The 26578-nt window shown below is 37.8% G+C and overlaps 1 protein-coding gene across 1 annotated transcript; it reads left to right on the top strand.

Annotated features, from left to right (window-relative positions):
- On the top strand, positions 1-26430 carry CEP78 (centrosomal protein 78). The gene is made up of 16 exons (XM_074166105.1): positions 1-119; positions 2267-2541; positions 2763-2938; positions 3567-3639; positions 4178-4281; positions 5555-5729; positions 7626-7739; positions 8011-8075; positions 12368-12476; positions 14096-14231; positions 15175-15220; positions 16314-16457; positions 20526-20603; positions 22239-22405; positions 23910-24063; positions 25585-26430. Exons 2-16 carry the CDS (start codon positions 2289-2291, stop codon positions 26107-26109), a joined length of 2319 nt encoding a protein of 772 aa, XP_074022206.1. The 5' UTR covers positions 1-119; positions 2267-2288; the 3' UTR covers positions 26110-26430.
- The last annotated feature ends 148 nt before the right edge of the window (positions 26431-26578 follow it).

The following is a 26578-nucleotide window of genomic DNA, read 5'->3' on the forward strand; positions in this document are numbered from 1 at the left end:
GGAGCGGCGCGCCACGTGGTGGCGGTTGGGGCGGTGGCGGGGGAGCGGTGCAGGGGCGGGCGGCTGCTGTGAGGACTGGCGGTAGCCAGCGGGCCGAGGGCTTCGGGCTAGAGGCGAAAGTGGGTAACTCCGTCGCGGTGGTGCCCGTGCCGCGGTGGAGGAGCGGGCGGGGGCTGGTGGCTGGTGGCCTAGTCGGCAGGGACGGGCTGAGGCCTTTCCTGGGAGGGTGGGACCGGTCGGGGCGGGGGGAGCTACTGTCGCCGCTCCTACGCCTCCTCTTTACCCCCCACCCGGCCCCCGGGCGCCGCTCTCCTGTCCCCGCGGGTGATGGCGAGCAGCGCAGTCCCCAGTTCACGCCGGTGTAACGGTGTGCTGTGTTGGGGAAGCGGAGCGCTGAAGTAGTTCCCCGAGTTGGTGGCAGTATTGACCGGGTGAAACGTAAAAACCCTTGTTTTACCCTAACTATAACCGGAGTTGTTTATTTGCGTACGTTAGGTGGATGCTGTATTATATGCTTCAATACAGTCGTCTTGCAGGTCAGATAAAATGTCTTTAGCCCCAGTAGGCCATGTTTAGTAAAGTGTGTAAGCCGAGAGTAAGCTTGTAGTGGAGCTTCCCGTGTGAGTGTTGCGGGTGTGGGGCAGGGCATGGCCAGTGCTTCTGCGGTCAGTGGTCTTGCATGGAGTTTTTTTGCCTCCCAGTTTGTTGAATTGCTATAAACTTACAGCTTCCTAAAAACTCTTAGCATGGAACTGGATTTCTCGGTTTTACTACGTTTTTTGTTTCCTTTTTCTTTTTTTTTTTTTTTTTTTTTTTTTAACTTTAATTTGTCACTAGTTAGTATTACCTGGTGCCTTCTTGCTTCTGTATTGAAAGAGATAGTAAATAATTTTCCCCTGTGTACATGGTCAGAGCCACTCAAGATATTCTAGGGTTGTGACAGATGCAGTCACTTCCATGCAGAAGAGTTCTGGTTTACATAGTTGTTTCTCAGTTGGAAGTTATTGTGGGTCTGATTAGTTTTCTACCTGCAAGTGGGTTAAACTTCAGTGCTAGAGCCAGGAGCTCCTTTCTTTACTTCAGTTAGAGGTGTGGTGTTCAGGTGTTGTAATGAAACCCACTGTGAAAGAATATTGCTAAGCTCTGGGGATAAAAGGCTATTATGTTGTGCATTGATACATCACCTGAAGTCAGTGGTGCTTTACAATTGATGGTCACTTTCTGAAGCTGAAATGTCATTACTGCCGCATAAATACTCCTGCATAGAGGAACTATTATTTGAGTTTCTATTCCTGTTACTATTGTTTCAGTCATCCAATTACTAATAATGTGATTTTTTTTTTCTAAGTTACATTCTTACAAATAACTGTCCTCGCATGCTTGTACATATCGAATAATTCTTGTCCCATGTTGACATCAGAGTGTTTCAGTTGATCAGCTGAAGCTTTCTAGTCTTTAACAATATGAAAAGATGTTTGCAATGTGAAGATTGTTCGATATCCCATGTGGGATACTTAATGCTGTCTTGAGTAGTAAATAAATAGATAAATAAATAAATGGGTCCTCTAAATATACTGACAAATATTCCCATTGAGACTGTGGAATGAATTACTCTTAATAGGTCTGCCAGAGCAGAATTTAGAGATTCTAGTTGGAGTTAGTGATGTTTTGTTACATGGGTACTAAGGTGTAACAAAGACTTATGCCTGAAAAGTGCTTTCTTAAATTTACTAAGATAAGTACATAAGATATGCAATAGCAAAAATATTTAGGAAAACACACGTTATTTCTGTATGATGAAAATTTAGGCTTTTGATTGAAGTGGCAGAGAAGCTTACAACTAGTTGTTTATGGAATAGTCATTTGTATCCCGTGATGTTGGGTCAGGGAGTGTCCAAGGCTTTCAGGATTCTGCAGACCCTGACAATACAAAATTAAATTTTAAGAGAAAAACAAGAGCTTTACAGCAGTTAGTGCTTGAACATTAGGCCTTTTGTGTTTTGGATATACCTATTCGTGTGGGAAAATAAAAATGCAGGGTTTGATGTTTTTTTCCCCACCCCCTTATTTATTCAGCTGTACTTATACAGGTAGTGAGCATCACAAGACATCAGTGTTTTAGCTGCCACATCAAAGACATGTAAATTCTGTACAATATACATGAACATAATCATATTTTGGGTGTGCATGTTGAATTGAGATTGTTGCAAAATCAATTATAACATTGCAAAAAATTAATATTTTTTTTTCCCCTCCCTTATTTTAGAGAGACATTTATCACATAAAAAATGATTGAGTCAGTCAAAATAAGAAGACAGTGCTTGCTGGATTTCTACTCACATTATGAACATCTATGTGCTCTTCAAGGCTCTGTCCCACTGAAAGCTGTGAAGGCTAACCTGGCTCAGAGTGCTCTTGATCTAATTGTAGATAGAATCAAAGCTGCTGATTTGGCACCGCTTCTGAATGCTATCAGGCATAATAAGACTCTGACTTCTATTGGAATAAGAAGTTTTCATCAACAGGGTCTTGGAGAATCAGGTTTGTAGTGACAGTTCTAAAAGATAAGTATGTTGATATATGCATGTTAGAATTTGTTGCACAAACCTTTTGTGTGATTGAATACATGGGGGGAGGAATTATAATACCTAAAGAATTATTTCTATTTAAGAAAAGCAGGAAAAAAGCAAGGTGTGATTATGATTGCTTTTAAGTCAATAGGGACTGGATTTTACTGATGTGTAATTTCTGTTGTTTACTAGGTGTTGAAAGATATAAAACTTACTTTAGAAGGAGAATTCCAGCAATTCGATCAAAAGACTTGACTGGCCAACTATGCAAAGCTGTCAAAGGCTGTCTCAGTATATCAGATGTACTAAAAAATTTAGAACTGCAGGGTTTGCTTCTGAGGGAGAGAGATCTAATACTTTTAACAAAGGTGAGAATATATTAGTATACAAATAAATGGAAAATATCCTTAGAATGTAGAGAAGTAGCAAATAAATTTTATAAATATTTATCACTGACAAGGATGTTCCTCTTCTAAGATATCTGTTTTGTCTACCACATGAATGATTCTGCTGAGACATTTAGTATAACCTTGTCTTGCTGAACCTGTCAAAATCACATAACCTTCCCTTGCCCTGATTCATCAAGGCTTACTAGAAAGTTCTTAGCAACGTTTCTGCCATGTGTTTGGGGTGTATAACTTAAGCTTATGACTGAAACTACTGTGCATGTGCATGACAGAAGGAAAGTTGTGGGACACCAAGGAGATAAAAATGGGTCTTTGAGATGTGTTGGAACACTTTCCAGTTTGCTTGTGAGTGGCTTCTAGAGATAGAGGTTGCTACTTGTTGCCCATAGGCTACGGCTCTTCCTGTGCTAAAGAAAGGGACCTGCTTAAATTGAGCTTTAAGGTTCACTTGTTTTAACCTTCCTTTGAAACCCCTAGAGTTTCTTGTAGGGCCTGCAAAGAGTTCTGAGCAGTTTGGGTGACTGAGTCTTTTTTCTGTGTGTATTTTTGCTTTTCAAGCCAGTGAACAAACATTGTTTTTATTCTGAAGGGCTTGGCCACAGCTGCATCTCTGGAGAGTGTCTCTTTGGCCCACTGTCCAATTGGAGATGGAGGATTAGAAAGTAAGTTCAGAATTGAAAGCATGTAAATATACTTCTCTCTTTTTTTAGTCCTTTAAATAAGTAAAAGTTTTTCAGTATTTCCATTCCTGTCTCAAATTTGTCTATAGTGATTACAATAACAATCTTCACTTTATTGTACATGAGTTAACAACATTTAAAGACTTGAATTTCTTCACTTGATGCAAATAAATAGCCATATTCCTTTATAATTATATTTATACTTTTATTTAAAACAACAGTCATAATATGTTTTCGAGGCTAACTCTTCCTTGATTTGGTCATGTTTATAGAAGTAAACTGAAATGAAATATGTTCTAGCTTGGTCAGATAGTCTTTGCTAAACACTTGCGCTAGATACATTTAAAGTGTTCTAAGATTATATGTATTTGAAATACAAAGTGTATTTCAACACTAGTTCTTTTTCAAGGCTTTTGCCTGGTAAAGCTGGTTCAGCTGCCTAATTTGGCAGTGGAAAAGTGTGTTCTGATAATCTGGCTGTGGTGTGTGTAGATAACATGCATGATTTTGTTTTCTTTAGCAATCTGTCAGAGTGTAAAGAATTCAGCTACTATCAGATGTGTAAACTTCACAGGATGTAGCCTCACATGGCGAGGGGCAGAACATGTAGCAAATGTATTAAAGGTAATTTAAACTCCCTTCCTAGAATCAAATGTTCTCAAGAACTTAAATATGTTTGGGGTTTTTTTCTTTCACTTTCAAGCTCTAAATCCACTTTCAAAGCACTTTTTGAGCAGCATATGTGAATACTGAAGTTAAGTATGTGAATAGCCCTTCTGAAATTTGTGACTTTGTATGCCAAAAGTAGTTTAGTGTGGAGCCGATGCAGGCAGGACGCAGGAACAACCACAAAACCATGGATTAAGGGCAAAGAACAAATCTAATCTCAGTATCTCATGGATCGGGGAACCTCTGAAGCAGCACCTGGGCAGAGGCAGGCAAGCAGGGGATGCAGGTATCGCAGAGCGAGAGTCCTTATTAGCAAGAGAGTCCTTGTTAGCAAGGGAGTGAGAGAGCAAGAGAGCTCCCACTTGCTGTTTGGGCCTGTATTTCAAGGATTCTGGTAGGCAGAGTTTTCCGCTGTGCTTTGATCTCTTCAACAGCAGGGTAGGAATCTCAGGCGTGTTTGATAAGGTGCCCCTGAGTCCATCCCAGGCCTATGTTATCTAAGTGCAGATGTTCTACTTGTTGAGCGCACAAAACTAAGCAACAATTAGTGTAATATGTGTTTTCCAGCACCCCACATGCGAGTCACTTGAGCGTATTTACAGTCCTCCTTGCCAATCTTCCATTACTTTCCCACACTTAGTTTACTGATGTGGGATTTAAATATGGTATTTCTTAGTAAACATCAGTTAAATAACACTTCAGACTTAAGTATTTTCTTTAAATGACGATTAGGTTTGTAAATTCCTGACACCTGTTTTGGGGAATGCTTCTTTCATTGTCACAAATTTTGAAAAATGTCTTAAATATTCTTAAGCAATGGGTAAGAATAATTGAGTTTAGTTTAGAAGCTACTAATTAACTGATTAGTAAGCTTGTGACAAGTACAGTATTCTAATTAACATTAACATTGTTTTACATGAAAGCACATCATTTCCTAGTGTGTATTTCCTATTCAAGATGTGTTGAAAGTGTCTGTGTGCCAGAAGAAGGTAATGTTTTGTAGCCATATTTAATAATTTGCATTGCAAATTAGATGATCAGAACAAACATGATTTAATTGTAATGTTTAAAAATGACTTGTATTTCTTGAACGCAGAAATGGTATAACTGTGTTTCTCATATGAGCACTCAAGCCATGAAACATCAGTTAGAAAGATAACCAGTGGTCATCTTGTAATCAATAACGGCTTTGCCTTTGCACTTGGTAACAGTTTCTTTGTTTGCAAAGCACCAGGCCATGAAAAGACATGGTGAAGCTTGGGCTGAAAGCCTACGTTACAGGAGACCTGACCTTGACTATATGACCGGCCTGAGGCGGATTACTTTCAACTGCAACATGCTTGTTGGAGATAGAGGAGCAAGTGCCTTTGCAGACTGCCTAGCAGAGGACCTTTGGCTAAAAGGTATTGTGAAATATTGACTCTTGAGATATAGTAGAGGCAGGCAGAAAACTTAAAATTGTCAGTTATAACAAATGGAACCAGAAGAGTAAACTATTTAACTAGGAAACAGTAATGTTTTTTCAAAAGAAATTTACATTTCTCTTCCTCTTTTGAATTGTGAAAGTGTCGAATACTATTGTGTCATTTAGTATTGTCCTCTAGAATTTTCAAGAAGTAATTTTTTCTACAGTATATCTGTGCAAAATGTCTAATGTTGGTGGTATAAGTCATAGCATTCTGGAATCATATACTTACCTGTTGAAATTGTTTTATAGTTTGACCCAGGTGTACAGATAACATGCAAACTGATGGAAGAGGATCAGATTAGAGAATACTTAAGCAAACTGGACATACAGAAGTCCATAGGCCCTGATGGGATGCCTCTACAAGAGCTGGCTGATGTCATTTAGAGGCCACTGTCAATAATCTTTGAAGGGTTGTGGTGATTGGGAAGGATGCCTGAGGACTGGAAGATAGCAAATGTCACTCCTATCTTCAGGAAGGCTGAGAAGAAGGACCTAGGAAACTACAGGCCAGTCAGCCTTACCTGGATCCCTGGGAAGGTGGGGATGTGCTGCCATCCAGAGGGACAACAGGATTAAGAAATGGGCTGACGGGAATCTCATGAAATTAAACAAAAGGAATTGCAAAGTCCTACACCTGGGCAGGAATAATTCCATGCACCAGAACATGCTGGGCGCTGTGTGGCTGGAAAGCAGCTTTGCAGAAAGAGTCCTGGAGATCCTTGTGAACAACAAGCTGACCATAAGCCAGCCCAAGTGCCTTTGTGACAACGGCGGCAAATGGTATCCTGGGCTGCCTTAGGCAAAGACTTGCAAGCAGGTTGAGGGAGGTGATTCTTCCCCTCTGCTTGGAACTGGTGAGGCCACACTTAGGCTTCCCTGTGCAGGAGAGAGCTGGAGCTACTGGAGGGAGTCCGGCAAAGGGCCACAAGATGATGAAGGGACTAGAGCAACTCTCATTTCAGGAAATGCTGAGGAAGCTGAGACTGTTTAGCCTGGAGAATAGAAAGCTCAGGGTGGGTCTTTTCAAGGTGTATCTGAAGGGAGAGTGTAAGGAAGGTGGAGCTAACTCTTTCCAGTGGTGCCTGGTGACAGGGCAAAAGGAAGTAGGCACAGACTGAAACACTGGAGGTTCCTCCCAAACATCAGAAACACTTTCTTACAGTGAGGGTGACCAAACACTGACGCAGGTTGCCCACAGTTATTGTAGAGTCTTCGTCCTTGGAGGTGTTTAAGAGCTGTCTGGACATGGTATGGGGCAACTGACTTTAAGTGATCCTGCTTGAGCAGGGGTGATTTGGCAAGATGACCTACAGAGATCTCTTCCAACCTCAACCAGTCTGTAATACTGTGCATGTACAACATGAAATAAATGACAAAGCCTGATAGTACTATTTCATGGTAACCACGTAACTTACTGATGTATGCAAGCAATGAACTTGTAGAAGCATTGCCTCAGACTTTTTAAACCTAAGTTGTGAGTTTATACATCTGATGTTACCATGGGTAATTGAATTTATTGGTGCCTAGGAATATTACACTACTAGGAATTGTCAAGAACAGTGATTTAACCATCACTGTTTTTATATTCCATCCTTTGCAGTTGTTTAGTGGATATTTCTTAATGTTGATCTATAATACTGATTTAAATTTCTAGTTTTCTTCTCCGGAAGTGGTATTCTTGGTTTTATATATGACTGTTATTGCCGTGTCCTCTTTTCTCATGCTTCATGTTTTATGAAATGGAGGTTTTCAGCAGGTGTGGATTCTATTAGATATTGACTACAGGTTACCACACTGAATATTATTTTTTTTACCTCCTTAAACATTTCAGCACTTGATTTGCAGCAGTGTGGAATATCCAGTGAAGGAGCAAGGTCATTATTAGATGCTCTTCAAACTAATACAACGCTAGTAGTACTTGACATAAGAAAAAATCCATTGATTGGTATGTATCTGTATCTATCTACCTTTGTCATCTTTGTGGCTGTAGTTTGTTTGTTGTTGGTTCCTCTCTGCGCCCCCCCCCCAAATTACTTGGGGGGGGAAATAAACCCTTTTTAAGGAAAAAATCTGCAACAGTATTTTGCTAACCATTGTTAAAATGGGGGAAGGGAGCAGGGTAGGTATTGTGTACTGCTTATTCAATGATCTGTTTGTTTGCGTAAATACTTGTCTCATACAGGAAATTCTTAATAAGATATCTTAATTCATTCTAGATCACGTTATGATGAAAAACATTATTGAAAGAGTTGTTATGAATGGAAATAGTGCCAATTCGGAGGTATGTGTTAGGCATTTTGGACAGAGTTTGGGGTTTTCTTAGTATCTGCTATTGCATTTTATTATTTTTTTTTTAAGGAGAACTTTGTTCAGAATAAATCTAAAATAGCTATTCTAGTTATAAATGGAAGCCTGACTCTTAAGCAGTTTAAAAAACAAACAAAAAACCACTATGAAAGGAAAAACTAAAAACACTAGTAGCAACATGATATTGTATTGGGCATTTTGCATGATTTCTCATGTAATTTATATGTAACGTATAATAAAACCAGGATATCCATTGAATGGAAAGAAAAATGGAAACGTGTGTGTACTTGGGCATTATTTAGAATGTTAAGCAAATATTGCTGCTGAACTGCCTGAAGGCTTTCTAAGACGTGTGTTGTTAACACAGTAATAATAACTTTTCATTAGAAAGTAAAGGAAATAACAATTTAAAATTTAAAACTTAATTTATTTTGAAACTTATTTTTTGTCAATAATTAACATAGTTAAAATTTTTTTAAGTTACTCAAGACTATCCTTTCCAATGCTAACTATCTAAGAAACTAGAGTTTATTTAAAGTACAGTACTTGCTATCTTTATCTAATAGTCCACAGAGAGTTTACAGTAATGTGCATAAACTGAATATCTGGACTATTTATGACTAGATATACTGTTTAAATATTGAGTCTTTTGTTTATAACACAGAAATCGGATTCAGTTCCCAAAGGAGACAGCAAATACCTGAGTGTACTTTTGTTGTTTTCAGAGCTGCAACAATCCCAGTTCTTGTTCTAGAACTTACTGGTGTTTTTGTTTTGAAAAAGCTTAAAAGTCAGAGCTGTGGATCTGTAGGGAGTATCTAATAAACGGAGAAGTTTTTGTGTAGAATTCCTTGAGGATTAATACAATTCCCCACTTCAATCTTAAAGGCTTTTTTGGAGAAATTGAGGTTGGTTGTGAAGGAGTACTGTTTTTCCTTGGCAGAGGCAACCAACACTTTCAAAATGTTGCAGGGATCACATGAAAATAGCATCTGCCTGGAGATTCTCAAGATGATCGGAAAGCCGAACTGTGAAAACAAGCAACTGTCTGGGAAATCTCCCATATACTAAAAGAACACTCAAGGCATTTGTTTTATATTTATCCAGGCAGTGCAGTATCTAAAGTCTTAGTGGTGAAGCTAGTAATTCTTCATACCTTTTTAACAATATGCATGCAAAAGGACTGACCGCCAGTTTGCTAACTAACTTTGCTTCTTCCACAAATAAAAGCGGCCTAGGTCCATTTTTTTCATAAGCTCCGTGAGTAGGTTGTTGTAAATAACACTTGCTTTTTATCATGGGAACTGGGCAGACACCCAGAAAGGGATAATCCACCTGTTTAGCAAGATAAATACAAACATTTAATGTTGAGGTTGATATTCTTTTGAAACGGAAACATTTACTACCCTAATCTAGGATTTACAATTGGTTTTGAGCTCAGTTACAGAAGCCTGAATATTATGAAGAGAAAACGAGTTGAGTTTCTTTGAGGTAGTGTCTTGACGTGCTCTATGTTGAAAGTTAGCAATGTGGGGTTTTGTTCTGTTGTATGTGGGTGTTAGTGGCGTGTTGTTTTGAGGGTTTTTTTTGGTTTTAGTTTGTTGGGTTTTTTTAGGATTCAAAACTCAGGGAATATATTAGTAAATTGTCAGAGGTGTTAATGAAGACAGACAGTTGGTCATTAAGCTCCATTGCAGAAAGAACTGCGAGGACTGTTTCTTCATTCTGTTAATAGTCAAAATTCAGCTCTATGATTAAAAAAAGTAACACAAGCAGAAATAATTTGAGTGTATTTGTGAAAGTCCTAATGACATATTCTAAATTCTGGATGTAACTAACACTCTGGTTAGTTTTTTAACAGGTTTTCACTTAATACAAAAATTTCACTTATTTTTCAGATTTTCCATGATTTTTTTTTACAGAGGATCCATTATAGACTAAGTTTACAAATTTAAAGAAGCAATGTTTGTTTCTTGTGACTTAAGATTGTGAGACAGAACATAGTCAACATCTAGATTGTTTCCTTTTATCATCTGCATACTGCCTCCAAACCTGTGAGGCTTTAAAAGGATGTGCTGGTCCATTTTTTGTAGTGGAGAAAACATGGATATCTATCTTTGAAATTATTTAATTTAGTAGGGATTTTTTATTTCTTTTACCTATGTTAGTTGCTGGATTTCATATTGATAGAAAATGAAGAGTAGATTGGACTATGTTTAGCCTATGTCTAGAGGCTTCTTGAACACAAGGTGTAAGATGTAATTTTCTGTGTGAAATGAATATATCAGTTACTCTTGCAGCAAGTGATCTAACTCATACCATATCTCACCCACAGAGAGATAACTAAAGAGTTGCATCCAGTTTCACCTGCCTCTGATTTCAGCTTTTTATCCTACCAAAAGCTAACTGTCATAATTGTCATGAGTAAAACTCAGTAAAGCATCAAATTTGCATGTATCTGAGAAGTGGCAGAGCTGCATTCTGTACCATCTCACCATGGCACCTGTTGTGTCAACTCTATGGTTTTGCTTATGCAGAAAATATAGTAAGGTGCTGCTGTGTTGCTGTACAAAGAGAAGTTTGGTGGGCTTTTGAATGGCCTTGTAATAACAAACCATCACGACTACAAAAGATCATGTCTTGGCTGCCATGGATAGCCTGTAATGTACTGTTGCCACTTGCTTACTGGGTATCAGTCACAGCAGCCCTTCATCCTGTTCTGCATAATAACTGGTTGTTTCTGTTTGCTTTTCAATAGTATGGAGGTGCTTGCCTTTTGGGTTGGGTTTTCAAGTTTGCAAGAAGAACTGCCTACTGCTAATCGATGCCTTTAAATTTGGTGGGCAGCTAGAACAGAGGAAAGTTGTATTATCCTAGCCAGCACTGTGTAGTTATAGTGGGTTGTAGGTTAAGGTTTCACCACCACTTAGGCGGTGGTGAAAGTTTGTGTAGATTCTGAGAGAGACTGAATACCTTAAAGGAAAAATCCACTGAAGGTGTCTATAAAACAAGTTGCCTTCATAGTCTCAGCTCAAGAACTTAGTCATTTTTAAACTCTGTCTTAATATGTTTGCTGTCTTTATGTTTAGATGTTGTACAACAGCGGCAGGCACCTAGACAAGAGGCAGGCTACTGGGCTAAATGAACTTTAGATTTAACGTAATATATCTGCTTTTTTTATGTGTTTAGTAAACCAAAATGAAGATACTCTTGCTCTGAGAAGTTTACTTAAGAAGTAAAATTTAATTTTACTCTGTTTTTTTGTTTGAAATGATCAGTTCATTTGTCTCAGGGACTAGATCCAGCTGTATACTCAGCAAAACTTTTACAAGGATTATTTGAGTCCTAAGGTTGTGTGTTTTTTTTTTTTTTTAGAAGCTTTTCTTGCCAATGATAAACTTGGGCTAAACTTGGTTAGTTTTAGCACAGTAATGGCATATTAATCTTCCCTGTGCATTAGGTGGGAATAACTTTGGTATACTGTTCCTAGTACACTGATGTGGGCTTTAGGGCCATCTGAGATAAGCTTTGCGTTAATATCAACTGCATTTTCTTTGACAGCTGCTTCAACACTAGACTTTGTACTAACTATAGCTTGATGCACACTGAAAAATAAGAATATCTACCTGGAATAATAAAACTTGTATTGGCTAAAGGGGAACCATTAAGAATAGAGTTGTTGATGCAAGGAAATGAATTACAGGAATTGCCTTTGATTATCACTAAGTCTTAATTTTAGTTTGGAGGCTTTTACTGTCTAAGGATGGATTTTTCATTACAGGCAGTGAAAATTAAACTTTGTATTTTTAAAAATACTAGCTTTATTGGTAAATGAAAATCATATTAGGAAAGCTTTTATTACTCTGGAGAACTTTGGCCTGAGCCAGTCATTCCTAGCAAGCCAGCTTTCTGAGAATGAAGAGCAAAAGCCAGAGTTTCCTTTTTATAGGGTTGATGCCATTTTTTTTTACTATAAAAGGAGAAGTGTGTTGCACAGGAGAAAGGAAAATATTGGATGGGATATTACAGTGGTGTTCTGGGAACACTTTCTGGTAATGTAGCACCCAGACTCGCATTGAATCTGTGTTTGAATTGGGGCTTTGTGGGATTTTTGTTTTTCCTTAATTTTACAGTTTATTATTAAGCTTTCTGTAACTAGCAGTGTTCTCTATATATCTGTCAAAAACACCCTCTAGTCTTAAATTAGCACCTCTTTAAATATCAGTTACTAAAATAATTTGTCTTTCCTTAAAAAAAATTCTCCAGTATAAGTGGCTGACATCTCCATCTTCCAAGGATGCTTTGAAAACTAGACCAAGGAAAAGAACTATTGTCCTAGGAAGTGGTCGAAAAGGAAAAGCTACTATTCGTATTGGTAATGCTGTCTTTATTTTCTCTGACTATAGTAAATTTTGTCTACAAAATACTATTTCAGTGTTTACGAGCTTTAATTATAAAATACACGATGTGTCTAAATGTCATTCATGCAGAATACTTGTCTTCCAAAAAAAATTCCATTTATTCTTAATTCAGTAATGGGTCTTCTACCATCAGTGGTTTCTGCAGGAAACTTGATCTTTTTACTGCTGCTAGATATGTGGCTGGAAAAATGGTAGGATATGCTGACTTAAGTATGTGGAAGCATTGCATGTATTTATTCTGAGTACATCCTCTCCACTAACTTTCACTTCTAGGAAGCTTGGTGGTAGTAAGTAATGTTGTAACCTTTCTGTAGCAGACTGTCCTCTGCCAGGACAAACAAGCATGCATTTTTTTTACTGATGTACAAAATGTTCTAAGATTATTATATTTTTTTAACTTCATATAAACCTATTATAAATAGTATGTTTAAAATAACATGTTTCTTGAATATTTATAATTAAGTACTGATAGCTGCAATACGCTAAATATTTTTCAGTAAGTTACTAAAAATTTCACTGTAGTATGTTTGGCTGTCTTTCATCTTTGCTCCAGTTATCTGGAAGTAGAGGGGTAAGCATAAATCAAATTGAAGTCTTTGTGCAAATAAATTGTGGTGATCAGAGTGATGGAAGAAGAAAATGCCTGACTTAAATACAGTTGTGGTGGTTTTTGGTTTGTTTGTGTGGTTTTTTTGTTTTTGTTTTTTTTTTAAAGGGGGGGGGGAGTCAGGAGGTGAAGATTACTCTGTCCTATGTACTGGTTGAGAACGACCTGAAATTTGGAATCCCATTACCACAGTTATGCATTTATATATCATAACAGAATTACTTGTTTTATTGATCTTGAAGAAACAATAACGTGAGTTCTCACTAGTTTACCTGTATGAAATACTAAGTGAACAGTGTTTTAGGCTTGTTAGTTTCTGACTTGTACAGAAGTTGGGGTAGAGTGGTCATCCACTCTAGGTATTTATTCTGAATGTACTTTGAGTGCTAGTGTATGATTAAACAACAAGAAAAGACTGGACTAGTGAACATGACTTTTCATTGTTATACCTCTCAAGTGAAGATACTGCTGGTGTTCTGTAGAAGCGATCAACCTGAGTACTGGCTTTAGCTTCAATTTTTTTGCCGGTTATAAAACAAGCGTTCTTCACACTGAAGCCACTAGAGGGCAATTTAAAGCACATAGATAGCCTTACTGTCTACGTGGACTGTCTGAGCTCCTGCTTGAGACAATGGAGTTAGGTATCTGAAATTAGTAATGTGAATAAATGTCTTTAGCTACAAAACTTTGCTTCCTTTTTTGAATAACAGTATGACTTACTTACATCAACGTAACATAGCAGCTAAGTATACCAGTTTATAATTGCAAGCAGATAAGTTGTCCACCCCTCTTTTTGAGGAGCGGGGCAAAATAAGTTTTTGAACACTTTAGCAAAAATAATCTGGTTTCCTACAGTCCCTTTTATTACATAGGAGATTTTACTTATGAACAGTAAACTGTGAATTTATATGTAAATAACTATGTATAATGAATTCTCTTTTTTCCTCTTTTTGTTGTCCAATATAGGATTACTGTCTAAAAAGTCTGTAAGTCCTGGGAAAAAAAATATGTCTGTGAAAGACAGTTACGCACCAAAGCCACTACCACCCGGCACAAAAGGCTTCCTTCCTTGGCGGACTGCAGAACGTGCAAAGAGATGCAGGTGAGGTTTTCATAGTATGAGGGAAAATATTAAAGCATAAAACCTGCATGATAAATGTAGTAGAGAGAAGTGTTTTTTTTTTTATAATACATATTTGAACATTGCACACAGAATTTCATATTGCATCCATAATTTTTTCTGTTTATATAATTTTTGAGGTTGTCACATAAATTTTATTCCAGTAAGTTTTTAAAACATACAAAAAGATATAGTTTGATGGCCATAGGAATATTCAGGTGTTGAATAAAACAACCCCACTACCAAACACACCTTGTTTGCTTGTTCTCTTTAGATTTATCTAAAATCTAAAATGATTTATCAGAGTTATAGCTGAAGATGCAATTTAATTTTGTAAGCTTCTAGTATAGTTGATTTGGCATCCAATTCAAGGTTCCTAGGTATTTTTCCCACTTCTTCTTTCTGCTCTGTCTCCCCCAATGCCAACATAATTATTGTGATCATCTAAGCCTCGTAAAGTAAAATAAAAAAAAAATTGTTACACATGGAAGCCATCATATTATCATGCTTCCTTTTGAAAGAATTTTTGTTTTGTGTTTTTTTTTTTCTTAAGGCATTCCCTAGACCATAGCCTCTCAAAATGGAGGCTGTATAAATATTTAAACAACAAAATACTTAATGGTCTATCATAACTGTTTTTATTAAACTTGTTTTTCAAAGTGCTGAACACCAAATTCTCGTAATAACTTTAATAGGCATCTTGCTTAGTAAATTATTAATGTTGCTTTAATTTATGATTAATCAGGAGTACTAATAGAACAAAGTGAGAATGTAATGAGTGTTAAGGGTATATAGTGCAGTGTCTGATACTTCAGCTTTTACTCTTGCTGCTTCACCTATCCTAGAATCCTCTGTTTGGAAATGGAAGTAGCAATGGTGTCATTATAAAATTACTTTTCTCAAAAGTGTTTTTTTCTAACTTTAGAGGGGGGCCAGTGGATAGTACTGAAGAATTACCAGTGAAGATTCAGGTACTCTTTCTCTCATATGATGGTTTATTTGGTAGATGAATGCCTGAAAAAAGGTGGAAGTGTTCTCAACAGAGTCTTCTTTTCTGAAAGTTAGACTGGGACACGCTTTTTAAATTTCACCCTCACAGAAATGCAAAATAATAGTTTACATCAGCATTTGGTTGAAACTTCTCTGATACTTAGTTTACTCCCATTTCTGTTTCTTAGCCTTATAAGCAAGATGGGTTGGATTATAGGCACAATCCCTCCACAGGCAATAAGGAGAACTAACAGCGTTTTTCTCTGAAATGTTCTGCTTCCCTCTTCCTCTCTTTCCTCCTTTTGCTTCTGGACTACATACTTGTTGTTTGCACCCATCTTTGAACTGCTATAGTAAACATACCAGCAGGGGAAAAAAAAAATCCTCTCTTTCTTCCCTCTCCTTTACATCTGATTTCCATCTCCCCCTTACCCCCCAACCCCACCCACCAGAGAAAAGCTGGAGAAGTGTGTTAGTGTGTACTAATGAATTAAATTGGTTTACAGAAGGGCCTGATGGTTGCTGAAGCCAGCACACTTATCCCTTGCTCTGGTGTGGGCTTCCACTTCCACTGCAGTCCCTTGGGGAAAACCTGCTCTGGCACAGGCTGTCCACGGGTGGCAGCTTCTCCGGCCCACCCCTCTGCTCTGACATGGGTCTTTCCTGGGCTGGAGCTTGGGTGTCCCCCTCCTCCTCTGAGCCTGTGGTTTCCTCTGCTATTTCTCGCTCTTTTACTTCCCTTTTCTTCTGCCTATCTGCAGTTTTTCACCCTTTCTGAAATAGGCCTGTCCGTTGGCTGTGGGGCCCAGCCCTGTCCTGCGGTGAGTCGGTCGGAGTCGGCTGGAAGCAGCCCCCACTGCCACCAAATCCTTGCCACATGTACCAGATATATGCACAGATGTGATATTTTTTTTCATTGTTTATTTCAAAATTGCATAGCTAGACAATATGTATGCATTGTAAGGGGCTCTGGGAAACGATTGCATCTAAATTAAGCTTTTGCTACTATTTAATCTTTGAATTTCTATTGCATAGTGTAATGCTGTGAGTGGGTGTGTTTTCTGATCTGATTAGACAGGTATGCCTGTGAAAGTGACAGTAGAAAGCGCTTCTACATCTGAAACTGAAGACACAGAAGATTTAGGTGATGTTATCCATCACCCTGATTTGGCAAAATCGCTAGATAAGATTAATGTAACAAAGTATCAACAATTACAGGTAAGAAGCATGTTCTGTGCCTTGAACTCCATAAAGGCAAATTATATCAATTAAACCATGTTTTATTCAGAAAATTATGATTAAGCTAATAACCAGTCATGGAGTAGGATTTCTGAATAACTTTTAATTATCCTGCATTATGTGACACTTTCTTCCATTTCAAAATATGTGTATCAAATATGCACTGGATTTCTAGTCTCTGAATAGTTCTAATGGAGATGTGTACACTCTAAGCATATTGCCACATCAGGGCCATAATAAGAAAGAACTTCACTTAATACACACAGCTGCAATATGTGTAGTTTCTCTGTTCTAGTCTTGAATCATGGTTCACAAATCTTTTGGTCGATGTTACTGGCTGTAGTATTTCCAAGTATTTTCTTTATAAATGTAATTCAGTGTTGTTTCCAAGAGCTAAAATACTGTAATGATTGTTGTGTAAAAATAAAAGAAAATAACTGAAAGTGTGTTAAAGCTCTCTATTTTGTAATTGAGCTTGGTAACAAACTGCTTTCTTTTGCTTTTTATTATTCCCTCTACTTATTTGATAGTTCTGAAAAACTAGCAGTAGCAAGACTGACTATTGCTGCAAATGTCTTGTCAGGGATGGTTCTTATAAAAGGAAGGGAAAACAAAGGGTCTGTTTCAGTTGCTCAGTAACACTGCTGAGATAATCTAGCACTATTACAAAGTAACACCCTCAGGCAGAGGGTTGTTTCTTAAATGTTAGGATTTGAATTTTGTTTGGAGAATCTGCACTGCTGCCAAATGAATACTGCTAGAAATAAGACCTATAGTCACTCTGGTTTTGGTGGTGCTTGGTATAGAGCATTGCACTGGGTGAATGAACTGTTTATGTATATAAATATAAACACCATACAGCTGTCTTTATGTAGGCAAAGTGAAGTTGAAACTTAACTTGTTGCTTATCTATATGTAGTGGGAGAGTTAGGGTGGCTTAGAGTTACCGTGGAAGGCAAAAGGACTGTACGAATACTGCATAACTAACTACCTGCCCTTTTTTTCAGTTGATGCATACTTCTTCTTTAGGTCTACCTTTTTTCTCTCTAGCACTTTTATTTGGAAAGATTTTCAAGGTTTTCACATGTTGCTGGGCTTAAAGTTGTATAGCTGCTTTCTTCTTTGTAGGTGATTTCATATTACTCTTTGTGTGTAATAGCTTGACATTGTGCTGTGCAGTGGCCTCAACGCATTCATCAAAAGCATTGTGTCTAGAACCATGGAATTCCATGTCACATGCATATTGCGCCAAAAACTTGTATGCAACAAGTATGGTGCTTTCAGGAAACTGAAATACTTGATGTATTTATGCTTGGTGTTTGGAGAGGAATGTTACTTTCATTCCTGTTACTTTCAGGACACACTGCAGAGGCAGAGTGTGTTTTTGTGCTTTGGGAAAGGGTTGTTACATCGACCTATGTTGTCAGTGTTACCTGTAGTATTACATATAGAGTAACTGCAAGGAAGGGATAATTTGTGATTAATTTGATCTTCCTGGGAGGCAAAACTACAAATTTTAGAAACCTACCCCAAAAGCAGTTCTAAATTTCCTGTGCTTGTAAAGGTCCAGGTTTTCCTGACTTTCTGAATTTGAAAATAAAAATACTTTTTTTAGGCCATTGTTGCATATCTGACAGCACTGTTTAAGCAGTCATGATCTGTTTCTGTCCCTCACTTGCCCTTTTTTGTTCCATTGATGCAAAGCGCAGTTTCACATTATGTCAGAACCAAACTAACAACTTGTCACAATTGAATTGTGAAGTCTATTTCTGCTCTGTCCCTTTGTGCTTTTCCATTTCTAGCTTCAGTCTTTGTCTCTCTAGTATTTTTTCATGTTTATCTGATCATAAGGCAAGTTGATTCAACTTGCTAATGTGGAGAAAACTCATGTTGTTCAATAAGAAGTGCAAGTCCTGCACCTGGGAAAGAAAACCCCATACACAAATATATGCTGAGGACAGACCATCTGGAAAGCACTGTTGCAGAAAGGGCCCTGGGGGTCACGGTGGACACCAAGTTGAACGTGAGCCAGCAATGTGCTCTTGCAGCAAAGAAAGCGAATGGTATCCTGGGCTGCATTAAGAGGAGTGTTGACAGCAGGTGGAGGGAGGTGATTGATCCTTCCCCTGTCTTCAGTGCTCGTGAGACCACACCTGGAGTGGTGGGTCTGGTTCTGGTCTCACTAGTACAACTGATACATGGACATACTGGAGAGAGTCCAACAAAGAGGCACAAGGATGGTTAAGGGACTGTAGCATCTCTCTTGCGAGGAGAGGCTGAGAGAGCTGGTACTGTTCAGCCTGGAGCAGAGAAGACTCAGGAGGGATCATATTAATGCATATGGATACCTGAAGGGAGGGTGCAAAGGCTTTTTTCTCTGGTGCCTGGTGACAGGACGAGAGGCAGTGGGCACAAGCTGAAACACCGGAGGTTCCTCCTGAGCATCAGGAAATACTTTTTCACTGTGAGGGTGATGGAGCATTGGCACAGGTTGCCTAGAGAAGTTGTGGAGTCTCCCTTTTTAAGAGAGATTAAAAAACCATCTAGACATGGTCCTGGGCAGCTTATTGTAGGCAGCCCTGCTTGAGCAGGGGGTTGCACCGGATGACATCCAAAGGTCACTTCCAACCTCAACCGGTCTGTGATTATGTGATACTTTTCCATGTTAGCTTTCAGCCATCATAATGACTAACATTGGCTTATGTGATTGATTGCATTCCAGAACTGGGGTGGCAGAAGTCTCTGGCTGATAATATGAGAGGGGAAGTGGAGGACCCTTTGTATCTGCGTTAGTTGGGCTTAGGTGCTATCATTAAACAGCTCTTACTGCAGATCTGCTTGAGTGGGGAAGCTTACTTGAGGAACTGCTCTAGCTGTGTACAAAAAGCAGTGTCCTGCTTTTTACAGTGTTAGCAGTGTTACATATATGTGCCTGTATGCAAGGTGTATAGAGAAATGAAGATGCTTTGTACACTGTTAATTCATATGGCTTACCCCCTGAAAAATAGAGCAGCTTGATAATTTTTACAGTTTTGGAAACCAGAAGACTCTCTTAAGGCATGCAAGAAAAAAATTCCTATTTGTTCTTCCACTTCAGGTGCTGTAATTAAAGATGATAATGCACTGCTATCATATGAGAAAACATGGTGATTGCTTATCAAATCCTGACTGCTATTCACAGAAACTGAGAAATTCACTACTTAGAACTAAAATACAAGTTAAATACTTGTTAATATATAATACTTATAATACTTATATAATTATAATTATAAGTTATAATATATATTATAATTATAAGTTAATATATAATACTTATAATAATATATAATACTTGTTAAATACAAGTTAATACTTGTTAAAATACAAGTCTAGGATTTCATGAATAAGACTAGATGTTTGGGGGTTTGTTAATGTTTGGGTTGTTTTGTTAGATTGTTTGGATGTTTTGTTGTTAATTCAGCACTAAGCTGTTTAACTCACTCAAACAGCTTGGGACTGTGAAAAACTTTTTCTCTTGAAGAACCAAGTGAAACCAGTTGGAAACAGTACAGTTCTTGTGGTTCAGAATTTTGTTTTCTTACTAGTGTAATAAGGAATAAAATCCTGGATGAAAAATACATTCTGAAAATCTAGATATGGCTACTCTACTAAGGATTTTTTTTTTTTAGAGCCTAATTTGTGTTTTTGATGAGGTAGATGTATCTAGTTAAAAGACAAAGGGGAAGAAGAGGGAAGTAGAGAAGAATGTACATTCCTGATGGTAATGTCATAGGCCCAAGAGATTTGTGCTATAATCTCGAGTTATCTGTTGGTATATTACAAATCTGTTAAGTCCATCACACTTATTTCCACTTTCCTGTGTTAATTTTTTGGATCCTAGAGTTATGTACTGGTAGACCTCTGTCATGTATTTTTGTAGAAGATATGTTATTGCTTGGAATGCCATGTGCTAGTTCTTAATTGGACATGTTAAGTATTTGTATAATATTGCATGTTGATCTGACATTTTGCTATAAATTTCATGATGGTTTATCTCTGTCATGATAGTTGGAGCTGGAAGAATGCATGGAAAAATTAAAGGAAGAACAAAGAGCCAGAATAAAGGCTGAGGAGCGGATAATGGAGGTAAGATGATTAATAGTTAAGTATCATTTACTTTTGAAGGAGGCACCAGTCAAACTATCCACTTGCTTAATTAGGAGTAATTATCAATGACCTCTAATGTGATAGCTTCCAGAGTTTCAGTTCAAAGTCGCATGGATCATTTACTAGCCTAAGGGCAATGATGAAATTTGTGTTAGGTAACGTGTGTTTGTTCTCCTGATACTATTCCAGAGCCTTGAACTCTGGGTCAAGCTACTCTTTAAATGTGTTTCATTCATCATTACTTATGATCCGGGGCATCCTTATGTTTGCTTTTCTTGAGAAAGTGATTAAATCTGTTTGCAGTTTGCAGCAGATGGGTAGTTCTTTGAGGTCTCCCACCTTCTTTATGGTGGCTTGCACTGAAAAGCTGTTTGTTGCAACTGTTGTTGAATTTGCCTTATTCTGTCCCTTTGATCTTTAAGTTTTGTTTCTGCAGGCAATAAAAATGTCAGATGGCTTTCTACACAGTATGTTGGCCATAGCCATCAGTTGTTGTGAAGTGCAGTTTTGCATTACAATGGCACCAAACTAATAACTTGTCACAGTTAAATTGTGAGGTCCATTTCCCCTCCATCCATTGTTGCTGACCTGGATCAAAAAGATCCTTTTGCATCAATAAGTAGAATTTCTTGTAATAGAGTTAAGTGTAAGATGGTGTAAATGAATGCATTTGGTTCTTGGATGTGATCTGGAGTGGAATGAAAGTGGTGGTACCCTTTGGAACTTGAGGAAGAAGTGGTGCCCCACAGTACAGGGAGAGTATATCCACAAAGGAGTGTGCACTCTACAAGGTTCATTGTAGTCCTCCAGTGCTGCCATCCCCGTCCTCCTGTAATGTCAAGTGCACCAGTGGGCTCTGCTGGGTATCTGTTGTTTGAATACTTAAACGGTTTTTAGGCTAAACACCCACTGCAAGAAATCTTTCTCTCATGCTAGACTGCTTGGACCTAGTGCCTTGTCTCAGGAGAAGGGATAAATGAAGTAGCAGTAATCTCTAAAATTGTTCATTTTGGTGCTAGTTTAACAGCTACAGTGCACTACAGAGATCTATAGGTTTTTTGTTCTCTCATAAAAGATGAAAGAAAGCAAGTCTGTGGTAGCAGTGATTGCATAGCTGTAATCTAAAATGATTGTCCTATGTAATGTTTCCCACAAACACAAAATCCTGTATGTCTTACAGTTATCATTCAATTTTCAGTTTGTCATTGATTTGATTAATGGTCAATGTGGAGAAAAATTGGATCATCTTAAACTTTCAATTTTGGGATGCATTATGCAGGGGTAAGATACAGTAGTATGCATTTCCTCTGATACAGACGGGTGAATCTAAGGACAGCATTGGCCTTCATTAAGGTTTTTTACTAGTAAAATAAATTATTTGGTGTTAATGTGTCATATAATACATGCAAAATAACGTGATATGAAAGCTAATTTTTTGCTTGCACTTACTCTGCAACACTGTACATAGTGAAGACAGTGCTGAGCCAGCAGTTTTGACTGCCTGCAGCAATTTCATTATGGTAGCATAGAATTGCAGCTGTGGGTAAACAAAACTGCACCAAGCTCAATATAACAGTGCCCTGAATATTTTTTTTTCTTTTTTTCCCCCCATAGCTGGAAATTGAAAATGCAAGATTAAGGAATCTAAATACCTCCCTCTCTGATGTTCTTCATGCACAGTCAGTAACCAACATGATTTTGGAAGATGAAGGTGTTCTAGGCAGCATTGAGAACTCTTTCCAAAAGTTTCATGCTTTTTTAGATCTCCTTAAAGATGCTGGGTAGGTTGTCACTTTACTTAAGTCTTACTGTTTCTGTTGAGATCTCTTTCCAAAATTATCCTCCCAATGAAATATGCTGCCTTCTCCCCACAGATCTCTAGGACTGTACTTGCAAAGAACAAAGGAAGAAAAATTAACTGTGTACCTACTTTTCAGTCTTTCCTCAGTGGGAAAAACATGATCCAAGCACTGTCCAGCTGAATTCATGTGTCTGGCCTTGGGAAAGGCTTTCAAGAAGCCCATTCCAAAGGAGAAGAAAGCTTCTATTAAAGCATGTTTCTAAGTCTTTATTGCATCACCTATGGCTTTTGTGATGATATGAAAGGCTCAAAATGCAGTTGAACTGGCTTCACAGTGTCCTGTTGCCTTGGGCCCGCTTTTACTAATTGAAGTACAGAAATCTAGATGGATGAATCTGGCCTCTGTACTTAAATTCTGGATTATTTATTATTACTTGAAATATTTTAGAGAATATTGATGACAGTTTGTTGTAAGGCTCTACCACTGTATCTGCAGTTTCTCAGAGGATGGTTCATCCTTGCCATTTGTCAAAGAATTTCAGCTTAAGTTCTTAAACCTATTTTGTAAAGCTTATGTAGCCAGGCATGGCAATCTCATCCAGGAGAACAAAGGAATGATGAAAATATATTGTAGTCTACTCTGCATATTCAGAGAAGACCACAAAAGATTTTATTTACCCTCCCTGTCTCCTGCTTCCATCCACCTCCAAAGTGGAATAATGTAACTTAATGTAAAGTTTACCCTGAGACTGTGTTCTAATTTTGTGCCAATCAATTGGTAGAGCTGCCGTTACTTTAAGAATGAATTTAAAACTTTAGAGGGGAAAAATGCTTTTACATGACACAAAACCCAAATTTTTCAGATGGGCCCTGCATCTATTCATGATAATAGGGAGCTGCTTTGAAAGACAGAGAATCCCAATCCCTAAGGCTGCTCTTCTCAATAAGCTTGTATATATAATATGTTGTGCTATCAGTTGATGGCTGCAACTTCTCACTTCTTATTGAGGCTTAAAACACCCAAGTGATAGGTTTGGCTAACTTGTAAGCTGGCAGGTGAAACAACATGACTGTATTTGTGAAGCATTTAATTGGATTTGCCTGTTAGAGATTATGCTAGTTTGGGAGATGTGCACCAATCTGCTTGAATGACAGGGTTTTAGGCTGTGCTGCCTGACAGGGAATCTGCTTGCCAGCATCCTGCTCTGAGATCAATGCTAACTGGGAGAACTTCATTCTTAGTCTCATAACACTGAGTGAAGACTGACAGTTTTGAACCTGCAGGCTAATTTGTGCAAAGATGGGAAAATATCTTTGGCTACTTTTTTCACCTTTATTAAGCTCTTTTGGGCTTTTCAGAAAATAATGGAAAAACTGTCTTTAAAGCTTCAAACAGATTTTGTTTCTTCTTCTGGTTTTGAATGTTTAGGTCTTCATGGGCTAAGAATTTTTTGTGTCATTTTCTCTTAAACTTTATTTTACAGACTTGGACAACTTGCTGTATTAGCTGGGATAGACCAGTCAGATTTTGGTCTTTTGGGGCGTCCACAAATGAATTCTACTGTCAGTAAGCCTGGTAACATGCTAAAGGAGAAGTCTTTTGAAGAAGAAAGACAAGAACATATCCAGAATAGCAAAGTAAGTCTATAGAGGGAATGCTAGTGGCAATGTACTTGTTGATGCTATTTAATGTACTTTTCAGCTGTTATCCCCCTCTGACTGAAAGTAATGATTGCCAAATGATCCAGGAAGTTATTTAGTGAGGTCTTTTGCTGTAGCTGTATTTATACAGATCATAGTAATTCAGTGATTAATGTAAGCTTTTTAAATGATTACCATTTGGAACAGAAACCATAGTATTTTGTAATGTACTAAAGAAAGTATTGGTGGTAATTATGTTGTTTCTTATTCTGAAATATGAAGTTCCATTAGTGGTATGCATCCATTAAAAATGGAAAAATAGCATGACTTGGTTTTTTAGAAACATTTAATAATGCATAGTGGTTTAAAAATACTTAGTCTTATAGTACAGGGTAGTACAATATGCCTATTGAAAAGCGTGAATTTTCTTTTAAGTAATTGCAGTGTGTATGTCCAGTCCTGTCAGATTTCTCTGTGAATTTCAGACAACTACAAATTTGCACTATTAGCAACGTAAGGTTTTAGTTCTACTCTGAAGTCAATAAATAGAAAACCTTCTGGATTTTTCAAGGGAGACTCAACTTCCCTTAAGAAAAAAAAAAAAAAAAAAAAAAAGAAAAGAACAGGCTTAAGTTTTTAAGGCAATTAAAAATTTAGGTTCTGGCAGCCTACAGCGTTATCCAACTGTCCTGCTAGGAATTATTCTGTGTTCCAGTATGTTTCTTATACCCAATGTCTTCCCCATTAAGTGTTCCAAATTCTTCAAGAGCACCGTAAGCTTCTAAAACACGATTGTAAAAAGTGTTGTTGGTTTTTTTAATGGTGTGAAAAGCGATTTCCAGTTCTGTAGTTTGAATTTGCTAAAATTACTCAGAGTAATAGAGCAATTCTCATTATAGGTTCTTTGACATTTGTTATAGTTTGGCTTGCCACAGTGTTTTCAGCTGATGGACTTTTCTCACTGTGACATTAACTTGTTCATGCGGTTTGTTTGAATCATTGTTTTTCTAATTCAGCTACATTTAGAAGCCTGAATGCTAAATGTTTAAGTATACATGGCAAAGGATGATTACAAAAAGCTTCAACTAACAGTTATACCACTCTCACACTTATTTCTTAGTATTGGTTAGTTTGGATTCTTGCAGCAGCTAGGTATTGTGGGATAGACTATTGTGACCACACTACTGTGACCTGTGAGCAAACGTAATGAATTGCAGGCATTTCAGAATGATAGACATGATTAGGCTTTGGCGACTTCAGTATTAACTGATGCATTTCTCCAGTATAAAGCTCAGGCTGGATGTGAAACTGTAATATGCCTACTCAGTGTCATTATCACCCTAGCAATCTTCTGAAACTTGCTTGCTTTGAAAGGTAATAAATCTTGTGTGATTGCTATTATCTCTGAATCTTTTCTATATTATGTAAAGAGTTTACTTTGCTATGCAGATTTTAGTAGGACTGGATTGGTTTTTTCTGTAGTTGCATCAGTATCTTCATTGGAATCTCTTATTTCAGAACAGAGCTGGGGACATCCAAGTTTCTCTTCCTGGCACATTTCAGTCCCAGATGGTTGTGAATAATACCTTCTCTGCTCTTAGAGAAATACAAGAACTCCAGACTGCTGGGCAACAGTACCATCCAGGCTCATGGAGGGAAGATGAAGCTCAAGCAATTAACCAAAATAAAGAGGATAAGCCTCGAAATAGTACTCCAACATTCTCTGAGATGAGAGTCAAACAAAATGAACAGGCAAAAGGACATCACTCAGCAAGGCATTTCATTACCAGTCTTCATTCTTTTTCTGATTCCAGTGTACATATTAAAAGTAATGGTAGCAGAATATCCAGTGATGCTTCTGGTGAAAAAAGCAAAAATAGTTCCTCAAAGAAATACATCCCTAGAGCAAATGAAACAGCAATTCCGAATGATGGAGCAAGAGGAGACCAAAGTAGACTGCAGTCAGTAAACCGCCCTGGAACTGATACTGTAGGATCTGGCTCTGAAATACAAGAAAGTATCCAAAGCGTTAGCAGCATTTGAAATAATTCTAAAGTGTTGGACTGTTCTTTACACTTGCAAGATTAAAAATAGATTTTGGATGCCTCAGTATAGTTTGTGAATTTTTTGTAAAGTAATGTAGGCTTTGTAACCTTTTAAAGCATTGCATGCTGTTTAGTATTCCTGTTTCATGCTTGCATCACTTGTCGCTAGACTTCTATTTTTGGAAACATCTGATGCACTGGTAGAATGGTTCCCTTCAATTTGTACTACATAAAAAGGATTTCTGGCACATGGGTTTTATTGTGTATCACAGATCTCGTAGAGTGTAAACTGTTCTGAGCTAATAAAAAATTTGAGTACAATTTTTTTTTCAGTGTTTATTACCAGCATATTGCAATGGAAGTGGAAAAATTGGGTTTATAGAGTAAGCATCAGTTCATGCCTAAGAGTGTGTAGGTATGACATTCCCAAAGGTAGTGGAAGTTTCCGATTCAAAAATGACCCCAGA

This window comes from Numenius arquata, chromosome Z, assembly GCF_964106895.1.
Source record: "Numenius arquata chromosome Z, bNumArq3.hap1.1, whole genome shotgun sequence".
NCBI lineage: Eukaryota > Metazoa > Chordata > Aves > Charadriiformes > Scolopacidae > Numenius > Numenius arquata.

Excerpts from the sequence above, each read along its gene's own strand:
- CEP78 (XM_074166105.1), top strand. The coding sequence starts at position 2,289 with ATGATTGAGTCAGTCAAAATAAGAAGACAGTGCTTGCTGGATTTCTAC. Across the intron at positions 12,477-14,095 it reads AAAAGCTACTATTCGTATTG|GATTACTGTCTAAAAAGTCT; the intron begins GTAATGCTGTCT and ends TGTCCAATATAG. Across the intron at positions 20,604-22,238 it reads CTGAGGAGCGGATAATGGAG|CTGGAAATTGAAAATGCAAG; the intron begins GTAAGATGATTA and ends TTCCCCCCATAG.